We start from the raw sequence: 21992 nt of genomic DNA on the forward strand, positions 1-21992 counted from the left end.
GGAGATGAAACTTTTTACCGGAGGCCTCCGTATTTGCATCCCGACGCGACCTTCCTCCGTGAACTTTCCCAGATTCTGCACATGCGACCGCCGGCAAAACACCGGACACATGCGCAGGAGTCGGGGAGCCCAGGAAATTTAAAATCTCCTTGCTCCCAGCGACCAATGGTCGCCGAGAGCCTGGAGCAGTGACGGGTGGCCTCGTTGAGCGGTCCCCGGTCACATGAAAAAAAGGTAGCGATCTACCTTTGGCAGGTCTCACATGACCAGATAGGAATTACGGATTCCGCATGCTTCTGATCCGCGGTAATACACAGATCAAATCGCATTGGATTACACAATTCCGCCCACATTAGCGGGTTGGAATTGCGTAATCCACTCGCAGAAAGGAGAACGCAGCAACGTAGAGCCCATTGTGCTCCATGGTCACAGATATACCCGCAGCCCATACGCAACTACGTTGTATACGGGCTGTGGGTACCCGCGTCATTGCTAAGCGACGGTGCGGGAAATCCAAACAAAAAAAAGAAATGTACTGCGCATGACCGCCTGTGTGAGTAGTCAGTTATGCGCAGTACATTACGTGGCAGTACGCAGGGTCACCGCCGGGCTCACAGCTGGGATCCGCTGCAGGCCACCGCAAGCGGATTCCAGCTACGGCTGCGTGAGCCTGGCGTTATTCAGACCGCTACCTGTAATACGCAATTTACAAGAAGCCCCGTGAACGTTCGCCTTCCTGCAGCTCCAGGAGCAGCTTGTTGAGCGTCTTCTGTGCGAGACCATCGCACTTCATCAAGCTTACGGAGACTCACAGTGCCCCACTTTTTACACCCCATACCCGCCACTGAGGTCACAAAATACACCCAAAAGGCATGAGAGGAGGGGGGATACACGGTTTTATTGCCCCATGTACCCATCCCTACCAGCCTAAGTAATTACCCCTGTCTTCAGAAATACCACACAGTTCACATTATTACTTTTATCTAAGATTTGGGGAACGCCGAAAAGGGCGCGGAGAGGGGTGGGGGGTGGGGGGGGTGGGGGGATATTTTTAGGGAGTCAATTTTTATTCCGTACAAATGAACAATGGGGCCTGGAATTTATTCAGTTGTGCCCTGCAATCCAACGGGTGTTCCCTACATTACAGGCCTTGCCATGTGTCCTTTATGTAGATTAGGGCCACAAGGGGTATGTTTTTGAACACGGGACAAACGGGTGTATCCATTTTGGGGTGAAGGTCTTCATTCCTATGTACAGTGTACAAAAAAAACAGTTTTTAAATTGACAAAATTGCCAAAAAAATGGAAATCGTAATTTTTTCCTTCTGCTTTGCTTAGATTTATTCAAATACTGTGGGGTCAAAATATGCAGTACACCTCTAGATGAATTCATTAAGGGGTCTAGTTTTTAAAATGGGGTCATTTGTGGGGGTTCTTTATCGTTTTGGACGCTCAATGGCTCTACAAGTGGGCAATGGGGCCTAAATCACCTTCATGCTAAATTTCTGTTTTGAAAGCCACTGACTACTCCTTTCATTTAGGGCCCTGTTGTGCATCCACACATAAGATTAGGGCCACAATGGGCATGTCTCTGAATACGGGACAAACAAGGGTATCCATTTTGGGGTGCAAGTCTTCATTCATGTGTGTGCTGTACAAAAAAAGCAGTTTTTAAAACGACAGAATTGCCAAAAAAACGAAAATCACATTTTTTTCCTTTTGCTTTGCTTGAATTCATTCAAAAACTGTGGGGTCAAAATGGGCAGTAAACCCCTAGATAAATTCGTTAAGGGGTCTAGTTTTCAAAATGGGGTCACTTGTGGGGGTTCTCTTTGGTTTTGGCCGCTCAAGAGCTCTACAAATGTGCTATGGGGCCTAAAATCTATGTTCTGAAAACCACCGACTACTCCTTTCATTTTGGGCCCCGTTGTGCATCCACACATAAGATTAGGGCCACAATGGGTATGTTTCTGAACACGGGAGAAACTGGGGTATCCATTTTGGGGTGTAAATCGTCATTTTCATGGGCACTATAGGGAAAAAAATGTCTTTAAAATGACATATTTGCAAAAATATGAAATTTTATTTTTTCTCCTCTAAATTGAATTGATTCCTGAAAAAAACTGGTGGGGTCAAAATACTCATGACACCCCTCAGTGAATACATTAAGGGGTGTAGTTTTTAAAATGGGGTCATTTGGGGGGGGTATCTATTATTCTGACACTCATGAGCCTTTGCAAACTTGGCTTGGTGCAGGAAAACAAAGTGTTCCTCAAAATGCTGAAAAGTAATGTTAAATATGTACGTCCTATAAATGGTTAAAAAAAAACACAAAAGTTTCTCAAGTGGGCATTCAGAATAAAGTAAACAGATGGAAATATATATCTTATCAAAAATTTGTACAGTATGTTTGGACATATTTGAGATATTACAGTTGAAAATGTGAAAAAATGACAATTTTTTCAAAATTTTTCCAATATTGGTACTTTTAATAAATATACACAAATTATATCGGTCTCTTTTTACAACCAAAAGGAAGTACAACATGTGGCGAAAAAACAATGTCAGAATCACTTGGATATGTAAAGCCTTTACGGAGTTATGCTACGTTGAACAACGCATGTCAGATTTCCAAAATTTGGCTCCGTCACAAAGGCGCAAACAGGCTTCGTCACTAAGGGGTTAATTGCATAGAAGTCCCTACTGTATTCCGTTGAAAAAATTATTTTATCTGCATATCGAGTGCATTGTTTGACGGGTCTAATACTTAGAAGAGAATCACGACTCGTGTCATCCACTTTGGATGTAGCTCTTTCTAGGGTTCGTTTTTTGTAACCTCGTTTAGACAGTCTGCAACAGATGTCATTCCTATGGGATACATAACTGTCTTCTTTGGAGCAGATTCTCTTAGCCCTTGTCATCTCTCCCACAGGGACAGCCTCTATAGTATGTCTCGGATGGGCACTAGAGGCATGCAATATTAGGTTACCTGCAATTGGCTTCCTGTACATATCCACTATTACCCTGCCTGAAGAAATATTACCTGTTAGATTGAGATCAAGAAACGGTCTACTGAATTTATCCGTACGAGTTGTAAAACGTAAATTACAATTCTTGTTATTAATGTATGAATTAAATGAGTAAAGTGTGTCACCGGTGGCATCAGGATCCATGTCTCTCCAAATGATAACAATGTCATCTATATATCTGTGGTACTGCCCCATGTGGCCATGGAAGGGATTAGAAATAGAAAAAAAATGAAAAACTCCTCCCACCAGCTCATGAATAAATTCGAGATGGTGGGGGGAAATCTGGACCCCATAGGGGTTCCCGTTATCTGTAAATAATATTTACTATCAAAAGAGAAAAAATTATGTTTTCATAGAAAGAATGTGCTATCCAAAATGAAGGAAATTAAAGTGAAATCATATTTACTGTACTTATGTAAATTAAATTGGATAGCCTCCATGGCCACATGGTGCGGAATACAAGAGTACAGATTCTGGACATCACATAGAACCCATCTATATTCTTTCTCCCAGATTAAAGCTGTGTGGTATGTTTGCCGTCTATGAGATAACCTGGCATCCTCTTCACCAACAGTTGCAGGGATCGGTCCACCCATGCGCTAAGGTGCTTACAGGCTGAACCGATCCCTGCAACTATGGGATGAAGAGGTGGAGGAAAAACCCCTTTGTGGACCTCTGGAAGGCCATGAAACAGGAAGGATTCTCAGGACATAAATGTGCAGCTTTTTTTTCAGTTAGAACTCCCAAGTGTTTCCCTTCGTCAACTAATTTCTCCAATTTGGAAAGACAAACTTGCATGGGGTTTGAATCAAGCTTTTTGTAATTGGTGTTATCGTTCAGTAGATCCAGAACCAATTTTGAGTATAAACCAGCACCACCACGTTTCCCCCCTCATCTGACTTCCTTATGATGATATTTTTATTTTGTGTCAGATTCTGTATTTGCTTCCGTTCCTTATATGATAGATTGTCCTTCCTTCTTTTAAACACCTCTTTGTTATGTGTCTGGAGTTTCAGCAGATCCTTCTCCACAGCGTGTTGAAACCTGTCCATACATGGACTTCTGGTGGCCTTTGGATAAAAGTCCCTGTTTGGTACTGGGAATTTGATGGTTCTAATATGATCTGACTGTTCTGCAGTTGGTGTAAGTTGTTCTCTTTCCAGGTCCCGTAAAAACATTGTGGCCATTGTATCAATGAAATCTTCATTATGAAATTCCACAGGTGGAAGTCTGGCATCACAGACGCCCGGATGTGTGGACGCCTTTTCATTCTCATTTGCTTCCTCAAAAAAATACTTTTTTTTTGTGAACTACCTTGCTACAGCATGCAAACAGTCATGTGAAGCCACAAAGTGCCAGAAGAGAAGTTCCAAACCTACACCCTGCTGCAAAAAAAGCCACTGTCTGCAGCACATTTACTAACTCCTTATTGACCTTTAGTAAACATCTAATCATAGCAGTTTCTTGTAGAAATTTAGGTCAAAAAATGGCCAGAATGAGCTATTAGGAATGTGGTATTTTAAAGGAAACATGCTATAATTGAAATCAAGTTTTCTAAATGAAAATAGTTACTTTTCTGCGTGAATTCTTAGATGTTTAATGAACTTGTGATTTCCAAGCAAAACACTTCATATATGTTAAACATGAAAATGGTTTCTTCCCTGTGTGAGTTCTATGATGTGTAACAAAAATTGATTTGCTGGTAAAAAAACATTTCCCATATTAGGAGCATGAAAATGGCTTCTCCCCTGTGTGAGTTCTTTGATGTTTAACAAGATTTGCTTTCCTAGTAAAACACTTCCCACATTCTGAACATGAAAATGGCCTTTCCCCTGTGTGAGTTCTTTGATGATTAACAAGATTGGCTTTCCTAGTAAAACACTTCCCACATTCTGAACATGAAAATGGCTTCTCCCCTGTGTGAGTTCTCTGATGATCAACAAGATATGCTTTGTTAGTGAAACACTTCCCACATTCTGAACATGAAAATGGCTTCTTCCCTGTGTGAATCCTATGATGTGTAAGAAGAATTAATTTGGTAGTAAAACACTTCCCACATTCTGAACATGAAAATGGCTTCTCCCCTGTGTGAATTTTCCTATGTTCAACAAGATATGCTTTGCTAGTAAAACACTTCCCACATTCTGAACATGAAAATGGCCTTTCCCCAGTGTGACTTCGCTGATGAACAACAAGAATTGATTTGCTAGTAAAACACTTCCTACATTCTGAACAAGAAAATGGCTTCTCCCCTGTGTGATATCTCTGATGTCTGAAAAGATATACTTTGGTAGAAAAACACTTACCACATTCTGAACATGAAAAGGGCTTTTCCCCTGTGTGGTTTCCCTGATGTTCAACAAAATGTGCCTTGTTTGTAAAACATTTCCCACATTCTGAACATGAAAATGGCTTCTCCCCTGTGTGAATTCTCTGATGTATAACAAGATATTCTTTGCTAGCAAAACATTTCCCACATTCTGAACATGAGAATGGCTTCACTCCTGTGTGGGTTCTCTGATGTCTAACAAGCTGTGGTTGCTCAGTAAAACATTTGCCACATTCCGAACATGAGAACGGCTTCTTTCCTGTGTGAGTTCTCTGATGTCTAACAAGAATGGCTTTGTTAGTAAAACACTTCCCACATTCTGAACATGAGAACGGCTTCTCCCCTGTGTGAGTTCTCTGATGTCTAACAAAAATGGCTTTGTTAGTAAAACACTTCCCACATTCTGAACATGAAAATGGTTTCTTCACTGTGTGAATTCTCTGATGTCTAACAAGCTTTGTTTTGCTAGTAAACCACTTCCCACATTCTGAACATGAAAATGGCCTTTCCCCTGTGTGCGTTCTCTGATGTCTAACAAGATGTGTTTTTCTAGTAAAACATTTCCCACATTCTGAACATGGAAATGGCTTTTCCCCTGTGTGAGTTCTCTGATGTCTAACAAGATGTGTTTTTCTAGTAAAACATTTCCCACATTCTGAACATGGAAATGGCTTTTCCCCAATGTAACTTCTCTGATGTGTAATAAGATCTGTTTCTAGACTAAAAACTTTCCCACATTCTGAAGATGAATACGGCTTCTCTCCTCTGTGAGCTTTTTGATTTTCTCCTCTTCTGTAACTTTTCTTCTGTTTTTCAGCCTGTGATGGATTAGAAGATGGGACCTGTATAAGAGGATCACATGATGGATCTTTGCTGTGAAGGGCTGGGGGATTATTTGTGATATTGCCAGGTTCTTCATATGTATCTTGTCTACTCTTATCATCTGCTTCAAAGTCTGCTGACATCAAACAGCCCTCTGAGCTCCCGATACAGTCCTCTGCAGAGAAGAGAATAAAGCTGATTTTAGTGTTATTGAACATAACTAAAATTGGTTTTGATATTTTAGAACATTTCTAATTACATTACGAGTTGCATAGCAAAATGCAATTAGACAATAATAAGAAAATAGATCATAATCTAACAGTAGGTTTGCGAATTTCAGACTCTATCATATAGTTGCAGTCTTAAAGCACCTTTCAGATTTGCAATACCATGCTACTAATAAGCAATGAGTAGCCCTGGAAAAAGTAGACTGCCCGATTCCCATAAGACTCCTCCCCTGGATAAGACCCAGCGATAGGGCCACTGCTGTCTCCCCAAAATACCTTCTGAAAGGGACAATTAGACTTTGGGACTCAAAATTACATTAAAAAAATCTTATCTTGAGAGGATAGTCCCCTAATTCCGCTCTTTAGCAACTTCGCGTTTCCGCCAGGAAATTCCCAACATTGTTTCCTGGGAATGGGAGAAACGGAAAGATCCCCGAGTTCATCATTCTTAGTGGTTCCTCTGTCCCGTTCTTTCAGGAGCTCAGGAATAGATTTGTTCACCTCAATCTCTCCTGGTTAGAGTATTATCAACTGCGATCTTTTCTCTCTAGCTGTGGAGATGGCTGTAGTTTTGGTACTGCACTCACACACTTTAAAAACATCGATTTCACTACAGTCCCCTCCGGCACATACAGTGTTCCTGATCTATGGCTTGCTAATCCAGGAGATTTATAACATAGGTCCTTACTTTAAACAGGATTTGGGAGTCGTGATCCCCCAGAGCGACTGGCAGAAGGTGTTTATATGTACACACAAACTGTCTATGGCCTGCACGCCTCAGGAAAAAAGCTACAAGCTACTATCAAGGTGGTACAAATATCCTACTCGTCTCCACACTATATTTCCTTCAGTCTCTGAGCTTTGTTGGCGCTGTGGAACTGATAGCGGTACTATCATCCACGTCTGGTGGAGATGTAGCATGATAAAACCTTTCTGGGACAAAGTATTTTCCGCATACAATTTAATACAACATAAGAGAACAGGTAACACCCCACAGGTTGCCCTCCTCTCTATACTCCCAGGCTCAAATAAATCTCAAAAGAGACGTTTACTACGATTATGCCTGGCAGCTGCTAGAGTGGTCATACCGCGCCACTAGCAGACCACTCATGTTCCTTCCATGTGTGAATGGCAACAAGAGATGTTACACCTGCGTCATATGGAGGAATTGTGTGTGGAAAATGCGAGGGAAGCAGATAAATTCCTGTCGGTATGGCAGCTATGAATAGACTTTGAGTCCTCTACAGAGATCCAAGACTCTTAGGCATGATAAATGCAGGACCCATCTGTGGGTCATGAGAATGGCAGAGATAGCAATACTAAACCTACCTGCCTTCCCCTCTCCCCTTCCCTTTTTTCTCTTGTTTTACTTCTTCAATCCCCCCACCCCCATACAAACTTTTTTTTCCTTTTCATCTCTTTCTTTTTTTTTGTATATTGGCAAGGGTAGAAGGTAATCTTATTGTCGGGCCAAGTACTACCTGAAGTTAGGAGTGAGAGGTAGTAGTTGTTGGCCCGAATTCTTCCATTTTGTGTTATTACATGATATGTTCATTGTCTTTTCACAAGGTCCTGCGTGACCTTCCTGATATGTATATTTTGTCCCAAAAATCTCTCAATAAAACTGATTGAACAATAATCTAACAGTAGACCTTGGAGTGAGGACCACCAGATCATGTTTGACCACCAGACTGTTCTCTTGCAGTTTTCCCCTTCTGTGGTGAAGCCTCCACCTTCATAGCTTCATATATCAGTCTCCCCGTGCTGCTAGTAAATGCTCAGTGGAGAACTATAAAAGGTTCCTGTGAGTCAGTGCTATTAGATGGTGTCCATCTCACATACTCCATGGGAGCTACATTAGCTTTATTACAAACCAATGTAGAGGGAAGGAGGAAACCAGGATACCGGGCTGTATGGTTACATTGAGGATGCATTTGGCCCAAAGAGAGATATCTTTATAAAAAAGGACTCTATCCAATAAGGTTTACCTTCATTTAGAGGATGGGCCCCCATGTTTTGCTCAAAATATGAGGTAAAAACCTTACATGTTCATGCTTGTAGTATAAACAGTTGCACAATTTTTTCAGCTATTAAATGTGTACGAGTGCTGAGACATGTCTTTATATTTAGCCTGGTTGACGTCAAATGCAACCATTGAATCTGCAACTGTATCCCCTACTTTACTCAAGGAGTAGAAGAGGATATTAATCTTTCCTGCTTGCTGTGAGATTTGTTATATGATGATGATCCGGCATCCAGGTTTCTTCCTTCCAGTCCCTGGAGAGAAGCATTCCTGACACTCATAGCACCAACCTTCCATCCTCCAAGGAATCTTCTGTTATCTGGGTCCATGTCTCCACAATCTGGATTCTAGGAGTCTAATAGGAGCTAATGGTTCCTTAGTTGTAAAATTGGGGAGATACTCTTCTCTCAATAGTACTGGCAGCAAACGATGAAGGAATCGGCCTCGTTCACATAGATATATTATATATCTGGACTACAGATGGATTTTACACTCAGATGTACTATTGCCAAACCTTTATCTTACTAACTAATGAATACAATACATAAGATAATCGCGTCATTATGACGATGTGGTGCACATAATTACACCCATATTATAGATGCTCATCGTGTGTTATCACCTATAACTGTATCACATGTCATCCACATTTAGTTTGTACTTTGGCTGAATGGGGGAACATCCAGCGGAAACTGACAGATCCCAGAGCTTATAAATCTACATAACTATCTGCAGCAGCTGACCGAGGAGAATCTGTGACTCTTCTCTGCTGAATTTAGTGGTTACTACTCACCTGGGCGGTTACCTGTAAGAATCCCCACTTTACACCGCTGATCACCCCTCACATTTGTCTCTGTAGTATTAATATTGGTCAGATCTTCATCTGGATACAAAAGCTGTGAGACAAATATTGTAAAAGTCAGCAGACAGTTGGGAAAGTCATGTGAAAAGATGATTAATCATCATTACAACCCAAAATGAGCTGACAGGAGTAGTTATCTGAGCCACATGGCAGCAGGTCTAGAAGCCAGTCATAGATATTTGATGGTGGCTCAATGACCCCTCAGGAACCTCATACACATGTATATCCGGCATGGCTAGACACGCTGCACGTTATCTCAGTGGAGGAGATCAGCGTCTACCAGACACATCCGATGCTTGTCTCGGGGGAAATAAAGGAGCAGATAGATATAAATTCAACCTGTTGGCTCCTTATTCCCACCAGCAGACTCCACCAGCAGAAAACTGGGAGAAGATCCAGACAACATGTAATGTCTCTGGTCAGCGGTAATCCTGCCATCTCCACCGGCCTCATCACACAAGTAGAAGACATCTAATAAGACTGAATACAAGAGCTTCACAGCCTTCTACAGATCAGAAGTACATCTCCATATACCTGATGGTCCTGTGGAAGAAGAGGACAGGGACATCTTTCTGGTGGGCTTCTCTTACTGGATGGAACTGGAGGAAACAGACAAACACTGAAGTCATTCTTTACATACAGATAATAAAGTCCCCGTGTATTTAGTCCTGTCTATTACCTGGTGATGGGAGCGGATGGCGGGTCTCCATCATGGCGTCCTTGTACAGATCCTTGTGTCCTTCTAAATACTCCCACTCCTCCATGGAGAAATAGACAGCGACACCCTGATACCTTATAGGAACCTGACAACACAATATACAGTCATCACCCAGAATTCCTCCAGTGCTATTACTGTATAATGTCCCAGCATTCCCTGCGGCGTCACCTCTCCAGTCAGAAGCTCAATCATCTTGTTGGCGAGTTCTAGAATCTTCTGTACATTGATGTCCTCTTGCATCAGGGGGTGAGAAGGGGGCTCCGTGATTGGGCTCAGGGGTCTTCTCCATCCATCACACACAGGACCCTGAGAGCCATTGCTAGAGGTCTTCTTCACTACTGTGTAATGCTGTATGCGGGAAGCATTAATAAATACCACAGACATTTCCAGAGTCCATCACCTCTCCAGTGACATCATCTGTTATTACCATAGATAAGAATGATGTAATGTGACATCATCAGAATCTGTACCCTCTACATGACATCATCTGTTATTACCATAGATAAGAATGATGTAATGTGACATCATCAGAATCTGTACCCTCTACATGACATCATCTGTTATTACCATAGATAAGAATGATGTAATGTGACATCATCAAGATCTCTCACCTCCCCAGTAAGCTGGAAGAATATCTCTAGAGTGACATTTAATACCCTCTCCACCATCTTGTTCTTGTCCTTCTCCATTCTTGACAGGCTGATCAAGGAAATTCTCTTATGTAGTGAAGGACAACAGAGGATCCTATACTGCGGGGACCTGAGTGGACAGAAAGATGATGAAATATAAAAAAAAACCACAGAAATTCAAAGTTAAAATTACATTTACTGGTGAGGATTAGTAGAACTATTGGAGGAGCTACTAACACAGAGACAGCAGATCAACCATGTAGCTATCTCTCTATCTTGCTCTTGTAACAAGGCCGGTTTATCGTACGTGCTGATACACATGACCGATGCTCACCAATCCCTGACCTTGGAATGCTGGCATGAAAGCTTTCAGATTGTTATTCCTTCTTCCTCTCACTCCTCCTGCGACAACATGTCATTGTCCCCGAGACCGTGTAGTGTCTGTTCCGGCAGGCAGACAACAGGGATGGTTATTACCATCACTGCATCATCACCACTGACCGTTTTGGTCGCTTCCTCAAAAGCAGGCTAAAATGGTGCAGACTTCTTTGATCTGCAGCCACTCCACAGGCGTCAAGTGGCCGACCCTCATACAGGGCCTGATAACGGCATACAGCAGCCGGTACTCCGTGATCGCTCTCTGCTGCTGGCTTAGCCTCTACAACACATGTAACATGGAATCCCACCATGTAGGCGCATCACAGGTGAGGCGGTTTGGTGTTATCCCCAACAGTCACTGCAAGTCTAGACTGGATGCAGACTCCAAAAACAGGAAGGAAGAAGATCAGGAGGGGGGTGAAGAGGGGACAGATAGATGAATGTCTCACAAGTGTTTGGGGTGCCATGAATTGAGGTCCACCTGTTTCACCTTCATACCCCACATCTAGGACTTTGACCCAGTGTGTGGTTAGGGATATGTATTGCCCATGGCCGAATTTGCTGGACCCCATATCTGTGGCCAGGTGCTCCTTAATACTGACAACATTTCCCTAGCGTTGCAGAACCTATCCCTCACATAGAGGTCCAAGGCAAAGAAATGACAGCTGGGCATCTGGTACTCTGGGTTAGCACAGAGCATCACTTTGCAGTAGGCATCAATAGGCTAAAGGGCAGCATTTCCATCACTAACAGCTGTGCAATGCTTGTGTTCAGGCTTGGGATTAGTTGGGGTAGTACTGTTTTTTTACACTCCCAAAAACTCTCATATTTTATGTCTATTCCTGTATAAAAGCAAGTACAAAAAAAGGGGAAAAGTTGTCAGGCAAATTGGATTGTCTGCCAATGAAAAAACAAGTTTTCCAAGACGGCCTACTACTAAAACGTAACCTTTATTATAACAATTAAAAATGTCCCATGACAATGTATTTATCGTACATAAAATAAAAAAGGAGTCAGACTATCCCTACTCTGACCCTATGATTGAGCCCTTCCTAACAAAAAATGGGATAGCTGCCCTGATGAAGGTGATCCAAACAGAAACCTTCAATTGACACCCCTTTGTACCTTAATGTGAAGTCCTGGAGAACACAAATTCTTCTTTAATTAAGTCTAAAATTCAGTTTCTGCCTGTCAGATGTAGGGGGCGGAGAATCACGCTATATATGAAATTCCCTTAATGCCTGCTGAATATTAGCCCCGGCAGGCGGAGAGGTATCTATCCAAGTATCGAGTGACAACTTATATCAGTTCTCTCTCTCAAATTGTAACCAATAGTTACTAGTGATGAGCGATTAGTGGAATAATCTGTTCATGTCGGTATTGGGTTGATTTAACAAAATCATTGTGAATCAGGACAGTCAATCCCAGCTCCCTTAAGAGTCAATGGGATTAGGAGGTTCTCTGTCACTATCACGAGAATAGAGGAATATAGAGGGTACATGGGGTGGGTTGGGTTTAGGTAGAAGGGTGGGGAGGCATGGGTCGGGGACTGACCTTTAATGAGGGTCCTCTTACCTCTTTACAGGGGTTGCAAAATCCGGGACCAAGAATAATTGCAGTTCACATTTGCAATACTATAGGTAGTACCTGAATAGGCCCACCTCCAGGGGTTTATTGTACATGCTTTAATGTTTAGCACTTTGCCTTAATCCAGTTGAGGAATTCTGTACCACTGGCTAGGTTGCAGGTTGTCATTTCCTTTGCATTACCTAACAGTGATTTAACTTGTTGTTTTGGAAAAATGGAAAATTCATAAATAAAGAATTAAAAAAAAAAAAAGTCAATGGGAGTAAAAATCGGGTTCACCAATTGGCCCTCCAAAAGGTCCCCAGTGCAGTCAATGACTCCAAATTGCATAGGAAAACAATCACACAATTGGGGAACACAGTGCTCCTAAGAAAAATTTGCCAGGTGCGTGGCCTGAATGAAGACCAGGTTGGACGCACATCAGTGAGCTCCCCTCTGTGAGTGCCTTCACAGCAACTACACAGCAGTGCAGGTACGATTGTTGAGCTCTAAAACCCCTCTCCTCACTCACCATGACCAAGAGGAAAACATCCAAGTTCCCTCCACAGCGGGCCAAAGATTTCTTCACAGCTCAGCAGCAGAAGAGAAACTAATAGTTGATTCCACTCACAACACCAACTCTGTTACAACTACAAGCACAGCAAGCACCGCTGGCTCCCTGCAGACTTGAGATTTGAGTCAGCAGGAAGCAGCAATCTAGATGGTGCCTGAACACAGGCATTTGCATGCTGCAGCCTCTTCACCCACAACAATCTCAGGCTTTTCCCCACAAACCAGCTTTCTGACAAAGGGAGACCCCATTGCAGACCTCCCCTCCACTAACCAGCCAGCTACTGAAGATTTTATTAAACACGTGGTAATGGCACTGAGAGGCTCTATACAGAATGATTTCATCCACATGTCCTCCATTTTCAACTCCTCATTACAAGAATTGGGAGCGCGTGCGGATCACGTGGAAAATAACATGGAGGAAATAACCGCATCCCACAATAGTCTCATAGACGCCCATTATGCTCTCGAGGAAGAAGTGTCATCTATCAGAAGTAAACTAGCCGATCTTGAGGACAGAAATAGACAAAATAATATGAGGGGCTGCTGATAAGTCTTTGGTTTTGTGTTCTTTTTTTGTTTCTATGGTAACAAATGTTACATCACATGAAAGCTTTATGTATAATATATGTTTTTTGTTGTTGTAGCTTATAGCAACAGTGATCTAGGCACCTGGAAAAAACAAAATGGCGGAGTCTAAGACGATATTCACAGCAAATGAGAGCAGAGGACTGATAAACTTCTTGTTTCTGCAAGGAAAGTCTGCGAAGGATATTCATGGTGATATGTCGTGCCAAAATTGGGGAAATTTTGAAAAAAAACATTTTTTCACATTTCCAACTGCAATATCTCAAATATGTGCAAACCTACTGTACAGATTTTTGATGAGATATATATTCCCCTCTGTTTACTTTATTCTGGATGCACATTTGAAATACTTTAGTTTTTTTTTAACCACTTAGGAGATTTGCAAATTTAACATTGATTATCAAGATTTTGAGGAATATTTTGTTTTCCTACATCAAGCCAAGATTGCAAAGGCTCATTGGTGTCAGAATGATAGAAACCCCCCACAAATGACCCCATTTTACAAACTACACCCCAAAATATATTTACTGAGGGGTGACATAAGAACACATGTTCTGGGAGAAGTTTAAATGAGTTGCTAACTACATCACATATTATAGCTTCTATTTGATTCCAATAAGACCTCATCAGTGGGCAGGACCACCAAATATGCACCAGGGAGCCTGCATGTTCATTACAACGCCAGCATATGTTTGTGTTTGATAGTTTGTAAGCAAAAAGCCATTCTGGTGACTAAGGCCTCATGTCCACGGGGAAAATCAGGCCTGCTACGGATTCTGTAGAGGGACTCTCCTGCCCCGCGGACATGAGGCATTAAAATAAGAATAAACTCACCAGCTGTGGACGGTGCAGGTCTTCCCATGCGCCAGGCACATCCGCCGGGCTGAAGAAAGAAGATCCTGCCGCGAAGGAAGGAAGATCTGCATCGCCCGGAGCAGGTGAGTTTAATTCAGGCGCGGGTCTCCTGCGGATCCGGACGGCTTCCATAGGCTTCAATAGAAGCCTGCGGGAGCCATCCCCGCGGGAGACCCGCACTAAAATGGAGCATGTCCATTTTTTTCCTGCTCCAGAAATTTTTTAATTCACTTTTATTGACCATCCGCGGGTATTTATCTACCCGCGGGTGGTCAATGCATTCCTATGGGGCGCGGATCCGCGTGCAGGTCATCCGCTGCGGATTTTAATTCTTCTTTTCCCCGTGGACATGAGGCCTTATACCACCGTGTCAGGAGTTTGTAGTGATTTTCTTGTAGCTTGATAGAACTAGTGGCCATGCGAGCTGCCCAAGATTGATTTCACCTCTTTGACAGTTTTATCCTAAGCTCTATTTCCCAGGATCTGATATACGCAGGCCTAGTTGTGTCTTGGTGAGCAATAAACCTTTTTTTGAGGAGTGAGAGTTTCCTACTATGGCTACACTGAGCCACAGCAATTCACTCCAGTCTGGTTAGCAGGTGAGAGGATAGAAAAGTTTTGTTGAACTTGTCTAAAGTTTTGTTTATATAAATAATTCGTAGCTGGGTGGGGGAGGGGGGGGGCATGATGTTTTTGATAACAATTTTGTGGTGCGCAATGAGCAGTTAAGGTTTCGTTGAGACCAGAGATCTACTATAGTAAGCTTGTCAAGAATAGAACATATCTGTTTTGTGTGACTGTCTAGTTCTGCTTCCAGGTAATCAGTAATGAGAGTTAGTGGTGCTATGGGAGATGGATGGGGAGCTAGCTGCCCTTGTAGAGAGTCCCAGACCTCACAGGCTTCTCTCAAGAGAAGATTGCACAAAGACTTTTTGTACATTTTATGTGAAAGGTCCCTTAACAAGGTTGTTCCATAGGATGCTTGTGCTAGAGAGCTTACTATTAGGTTTTTGGAGGGTTTTATCAGTTCCAGCCAACTGTTTAATTGGATTGATTTGTAATATTACAATATGTCAGGAAGGTTGATGCCACCATTCTCCCTTCTCTGAACCAAGAGCCTATGAGACAGTCAAGTTCTTTTGTGATTCCAGATAAATCTAGAGAAAATTGATACATTTGAAGAAGGAGTTTGGAAAGAAAATCGATATCATTTGTAGTTTATAGAAAATATTTTGGTACAATGTACGTTTGAATCAAGTTTTTCCGACCGAACCAGCAGAGAAAGGGTAAGTCATATGTTCGTAAGCGTGCTGTAATTTATTTTAAGAGTTCGGCAAAGTCCTTTTCATATAGGAGCTCAGGGTTTTTAGTGATAGAAATCCCACTATTGTGTCATTTTAAAAACTGTTTTTTTGGACAACATACACATGAATGAAGATTTCCACCCCAAAATGGATCTCCCCGTTTGTCCCGTGTTCAGAAACATACCCATTGTGGCCCTTATCTTATGTCTGTATGCACGACGGGGTCCAAACCAAAAGGAGCAAACAACTTCAACTGTTTTTAACTTTTACTTGATCGTCATTATTCGTTGGATAACGGCAGTCACATGACCGGGGACCACTCACTGCAGCCCTTGGTCACTGCTTCAGGCTCTCGGCTACCTTTAGTAGCCAGGAGCAAGGAGATTTTAAATTACCCAGGACCTCCCCAGATTCTGTGCTTACATCCACCATTTTGCCGACAGGTGAATGTGCCGAAGTTGAAGAAAGGTCCGCAGATACAGATCCCCATGGGTGACATCACCAGAGGCCTTAGCTAAGTAATTTCATCTCCCATCATGGATTGGATCTGTGACGGGAGGCGAAACTTTTACCTTTTTTACTTTTACCTGATCGCTGTGATCGCCAGGGACCGCATACTACTCCTCACCCCCCTTCTCCTTGCCCCCGTGAGATTTCCAGGCTCTTGGGTACATTTCATAGCCAGGAGCATTTTATGTTACCTTGGCTAACCGCAGTTTTTGCACATGCGGACTTAATTTCATTTATTTTCCTTTTTTTCTTACATTTTCAGGATAGCCATGGGGGCCTGCGGGGGTGAGCAGGGGGTTGCAGAGGGGATAGGGAGGGAAAGAGAGAGGGATCCCCCCCCCTCCGAATCTTCAGGGACGAGCCAGCAGGTACTCGAAAAAGGAGATGCTCTCTCGAGTATATAGCCTTACCGAGTATGCTCGCTCATCTCTAATGGTGACCAAAAAAAAAGGCCCAATTCTGGCGTTACTTCATTCTGACGATGATCACTGTGCGGGATAAATAATGTGTTGCTTCAATAGATCGGACTTTTATGGATGCAGCGATACCAAATAGGTTTTTGGCTTTTCTTAGCTAGATTTTGTTATTATTAATATGGCAAAAAATGTGTTTTTTTTAAACTTTTATTAACTTTCAGTTTTTAATCTATTAATTAAACTTTTTAAAACTGATTTGCATTTTATTTTTAGTCTCCCATAGGGGACAAGAACTTGCGATGTTTTGATCGCTCCTGCAGTATGATGTAATACCATAGTATGACCATAGATGACTGGGGAAGGCAATGTCAAACCACCCTGCAAAGACAGTCTACCTAAAAAAAAATCTTATTGTGAGGTCACCCAAGGAGTCAGTCATGACTCGGTGCTTGCACCTGGGGACTTTACCTGCATTATACAGCAATCTGACAGGCAATCTGCAATGGTAGTCCTGGCGGCTTTCGGAAGGCCCCCGGCTGCCATGGCAACTGAACGCAACACCATGATCTCATCACGGGGACTACTTGAGACATTTAAATCAGAATTGACTGTGGTATCTAAAAGCCACTATCAGTGGGAGTGCTGAGCGCAGCTGTTACAGGTAGATTCCAGCGGTAGGAAACAGCCAGCACCAGCATTGTAGGGATCGGCTCCCAATCCCCCTCTAAACCTAACAAACCCCGAAACCTACATATCAAAACCTTATGTCATGGAATATTAAGGGGTTAATAGAAAGTTGCTATGCTCCTTTTGTAGGGGGGCAATTCCGTAACAGAAGGGCGCAGGATACCCTCTATATACCCCACAGTTCTGTGTAAGATCTTCCCCCCCTGATACAATGGGGCGACATCTCAAGGGGTCCCGTCCCTTATAGACCTTGTGTGGCCCATAGAATATCACAACCCTGCGATGGATCGGATGCAGAAAATCCCCTTCACTGCGACTGATCAGAGAACCAGCAGCGCCTCTTGTAGTGATATAAATGCCCTCTTTGTACCGGATCATCGGGTCGCTCCTCAGGAGTTTATAGCCCGTTGGAACATACAGATACACACATGTTCTTATATCCTCCAGTATCCATAACCACCATATTGCCCCCCTTGTACGATGTGCCGTGGGTGTGATGTGCCGCGGGGGGCGATGTGCTGCGGGGGGCGATGTGCTGCAGTGGAAATTCATGCGCTCCTTTCTCAACGCAAGGAGGACAATTCCCAAGAAGTCATGTGATGTGGTTATTAACCCCTTAATGACACGGCCTATTTTGGACTTAAGGACGCAACGATTTTTGGCGGCTTTTCATCTCCATTTTTCAAAAGCCATAACCTTTTTATTTTTCCGTGGACACGGCCGTATAAGGGCTTGTTTTTTGCGTGGCAAGCTGTAGTTTTTATCGGTGCCACTTTTGGGTACATTAACTATATTGTAAAACTTTTATTATTTTTTTTATGATAACAGGGAGAGAAAACGCATCAATTCTGCCATAGATTTTTGGTTGTTCTTTTTACAGCGTTAATCATGCAGCATACATGACACAATCCATTTTTTCTGCGGGCCGGTACGGATACAGCGATACCAAAATTCTTATATTTTTTTTTAGGTTTTTCCACTTCTTTGCAATAAAAACCCTTTTTTTGGAAATCTTTTTTTTTTTCTATATCGCTGCATTCAAAGTCCTGTAACTTTTTTATTTTTCTATGTACGGAGCTCTGTGGGGCTTATTTTTTGCGAGACGAGCTGTAGTTTTTTTTGGTACCATTTTGGGGTGTATACGGCTTTTTTGTTCACTTTTATTGCATTTTTGGGGAGGGACTTACAACACTGTACTACCGATCGCTGTGATAAGGCATGACAGGGCTACCACCTTATACAGCGATCATAGGCATTGGCTCTACAGGACACCAGTATCTGGTGTCCTGTTGTCATGGCGACAGGCGGGGCTCTCGCGATTACATTGCAAGAGTCGGCTGGAGACACAGGAGGGTGCGCACTCCTCTGTGAACACTTTCCCTGCCCCGTTCTGCTTAGATCGCAGCAGGGAAGGGCTTAACAGCGGGGCGCATCTCCGATGCCCTGCGCTGCTGCAGCGGGACGACGGCTATCACTGACCGCCGGCTCCCGCTGCGGGATAGCGCGAGATCAGTCATATTTAGAGCACACCTGAAGTTCTGCGACTCCTGGATTGCTCGGATAGCCTTTGGTAGTGCGTTCCAGAGGACCGGTGCTGCTCTGGAGAAGTCTTGGTGGCAGGAATGAGAAGTTCGAATTAAAGGGGCACACTGTCTGGTTTCATTAGCAGAGCGGAGAGCCTGGGCTGGGTGATGGATTGAGATGAGGGAGGCGATGTAGGGGGCGCTGCGCTGTGGAGGGCTTTGTGGATGAAGGTAGTGAATTTAAATTGAATTCTGTATTTAACGGGCAGCCAGTGCAGTGACCGGCACAGGGCAGAGGTGTCCGAGTATCGGCTGGACAGGAAGATGAGCCTGGCTGCCGCATTTAGGATGGACTGGAGAGGGTAGAGTCTGGTGCAGGGGAGGCCGATCAGCAACGAGTTGCAATAATCGAGCCGGGAGTGGATGAGGGCAACAGTGAGCGTTTTTAACGTGTCCACGGTGAGAAAAGGGCGGATTCTTGAGATGTTCTTGAGGTGCAGCTGACATGTTCGGGCCAGAGATTGGATGTAGGGGGTAAAAGAGAGATCAGAATAAAATATGACCCCAAGGCAGCGGGCATGTTGTCTAGGAGTTATGGTGGCGCCACACACTGAGATGGAGATGTCAGGAGGAGGTCGGTTAGTGGAGGGTGGAAATACCAGTAAGTCAGTTTTAGAGAGGTTTAGTTTTAGGTAGAGAGAGGACATGGTGTTAGAGACAGCGGACAGACAGTCGGTGATATTTTGGAGGAAAGGTGCAGAGATGTCACTGGAAGAGGTGTATAGCTGGGTGTCATCAGCATACAGGTGGTATTGGAGGCCAAATCTCCTGATGGTTTGTCCAATAGGGGCTGTGTAGATAGAGAAAAAGAGGGGGCTGAGGACCGAGCCCTGGGAGACCCAACAGCAAGGGGAAGAGGAGGAGAGGTAGAGCCAGCAAAGGAGACGCTGAAAGAGTGGTCAGATAGGTAGGAGGAGAATCAGGAGAGAGCAGTGTCCTTTAGGCTGATAGAGCGAAGCATACTGAGGAGGAGTTTGTGGTCAACAGTGTCAAATGCTGCGGAAAGGTCGAGGAGGATCAGTAGGGAGTAATCGCCCCTCGATTTGGCTGTCAGTAGGTCATTGGATACCCTTGTAAGGGCAGTTTCTGTCGAGTGTTGAGGTCGGAAGCCAGACTGTAGGGGGTCTAGGAGAGAGTTCTGATAGCTTACAAGGAGGGAGTAAACCAGCCGTTCTAGCAGTTTGGAGATGAAGGTGAGATTAGAGATGGGTCGGTAGTTGGCAGCATCAGTCGCGTCCAGAGTCGGCTTCTTTAGCAGTGGGGATATGATGGTGTGTTTGAAAGAAGAGGGAAAGATGCCAGAGGTCAGAGAGAGGTTGAATATAGTGGTGGGATGGGAGATGACCACTGGGGAGAAGGAACGGAGGAGGTGTGAGGGGAGAGGGTCGCTAGCGCAGGTGGTGGGGCGAGCAGAGGAAAGCAATTTGGAGACTTCTTCCTCTGTTGTTGGTCTGAGTACAGACAGTGAGCCAGAGCTAGATGCAGTGCTGACAGGACTAGGGTCAGGGCTAGTCTGGGATTGGGAAGTTATTACCGTGTTTCCCCGAAAATAAGACAGTGTCTTATATTAATTTTTGTTCGAAAAGGTTTAACTGTTTTACATGTATAGCTGCCTGGACACTATTTAAATTGACTTTTAAAATTAACTGTTAGCAGGGCTTAATTTTGGAGTAGGGCTTGTATTTCAAGCATCCTCAAAAAGCTTGAAAAATCATTTTGCATCATCAAAAATTCTGGAAAATCATGCCATGTCTTATTTTCAGGGAAACACGGTATCTGACGGATGTCATCAATTTTCTTTTTGAAGTAAGCAGCCAGCTCTACAGCACTGAGATCCGTCACAGGGGGCTGCGGTTTAGGGCTGAGAAGGGAGTGAAAAGTATCAAAGAGCCGTTTAGGGTTGTGCGATAGAGAGGAGAGGAGAGGTGAAGTAGACTTGTGTGGCGTGGTGGAGGGAGAGGTTGTAGGTTCTGAGCATGAATTTGTAGTGGAGGAAGTCTGCGGACGTTTGGGATTTCCTCCACAGCCGTTCAGCACTTCTAGAGCACCGCCAGATGAAGCGTGTATGAGGTGTGAGCCAGGGTTGGTGCGGTCTGCAGTGGATGGCTCGGGTCATGAGGGGGCGCCGCTTCATCAAGGGCATGTTTGAGAGCGCTGTTGTACTGTGTGGCAGCCAGGTGGGGGCAGGAGAGAGATAGGGGACAGAGAGGACTGTAGGGACTCAGCAAAGTCCTGGGTGTGAAGTGCCTGAAGGTTCCTGTAGGTAGGTGGGTGGGCAGGTAGTGCAGTGGGGTCTGTCCCTGTGTAATAGGATTGTCCCTCTCTCTAAGCCCCCGACTCACAGAGGCTAAAGGACAGATTACTGGGCTACTAGGAGTCTTAGGCCTGAACTCTGCCGGTCCGGAAGGGGTTAATCCACCCCTCCCCCACTGACCTGTCATGAAGGGACACACAGACTTGCAGAGTCGGACAGCAGCCGTGTGCTTCCAGGACCTGTGATGATGTCACTGTCATGTGATCACTTGTGTGGGAGGAGTCACGGGTCACATGACCAGGGGATGATCTGCTGTGCTGGCTGTGATCCCTGCTGGGTGATCTGAAGGGATGTGTGGGGTCAGGATGGATGTAGCAGAGCCGTGTGCGTGTGATGTACATGCAGCAGAGCTGCACTACTTGGACACAGCAGAAAGGGGGCGCTATCACCGGCTGCACAAGATCCCTGAGGAGGAAGATGGTCAATAATCCCTGAATGACTGCAAACCCCCTGCAGCGAGATCTGGTGGCCCCAGCACTGAGGGGCCCATCTGCTCTGTTAGGGGCAGACTGAACGCTGATGGTCTTCTACCATGAACCCCAGTTCCTCAGCCATCTGTAGGGATATCAGCGGGTATCGCTGA

At 44.1% G+C, this 21992-nt stretch overlaps 2 protein-coding genes across 2 annotated transcripts in view; one reads left to right on the top strand and one right to left on the bottom strand.

Annotated features, from left to right (window-relative positions):
* Window positions 1-21992, top strand: part of LOC136629148 (oocyte zinc finger protein XlCOF6-like) — a 331535-nt gene that overhangs the window by 55167 nt on the left and 254376 nt on the right. The gene's annotated exons all lie outside the window — the stretch shown is intronic.
* LOC136629135 (zinc finger protein 665-like) lies at window positions 4611-14630 on the bottom strand. The gene is made up of 7 exons (XM_066605282.1): window positions 14575-14630; window positions 10621-10768; window positions 10178-10357; window positions 9971-10094; window positions 9826-9890; window positions 9223-9325; window positions 4611-6354 (listed from the first exon to the last, which is right to left on the bottom strand). Exons 1-7 carry the CDS (start codon window positions 14613-14615, stop codon window positions 4751-4753), a joined length of 2265 nt encoding a protein of 754 aa, XP_066461379.1. The 5' UTR covers window positions 14616-14630; the 3' UTR covers window positions 4611-4750.

The sequence above is a fragment of the Eleutherodactylus coqui genome, chromosome 5 (assembly GCF_035609145.1).
Source record: "Eleutherodactylus coqui strain aEleCoq1 chromosome 5, aEleCoq1.hap1, whole genome shotgun sequence".
Classification (NCBI taxonomy): domain Eukaryota; kingdom Metazoa; phylum Chordata; class Amphibia; order Anura; family Eleutherodactylidae; genus Eleutherodactylus; species Eleutherodactylus coqui.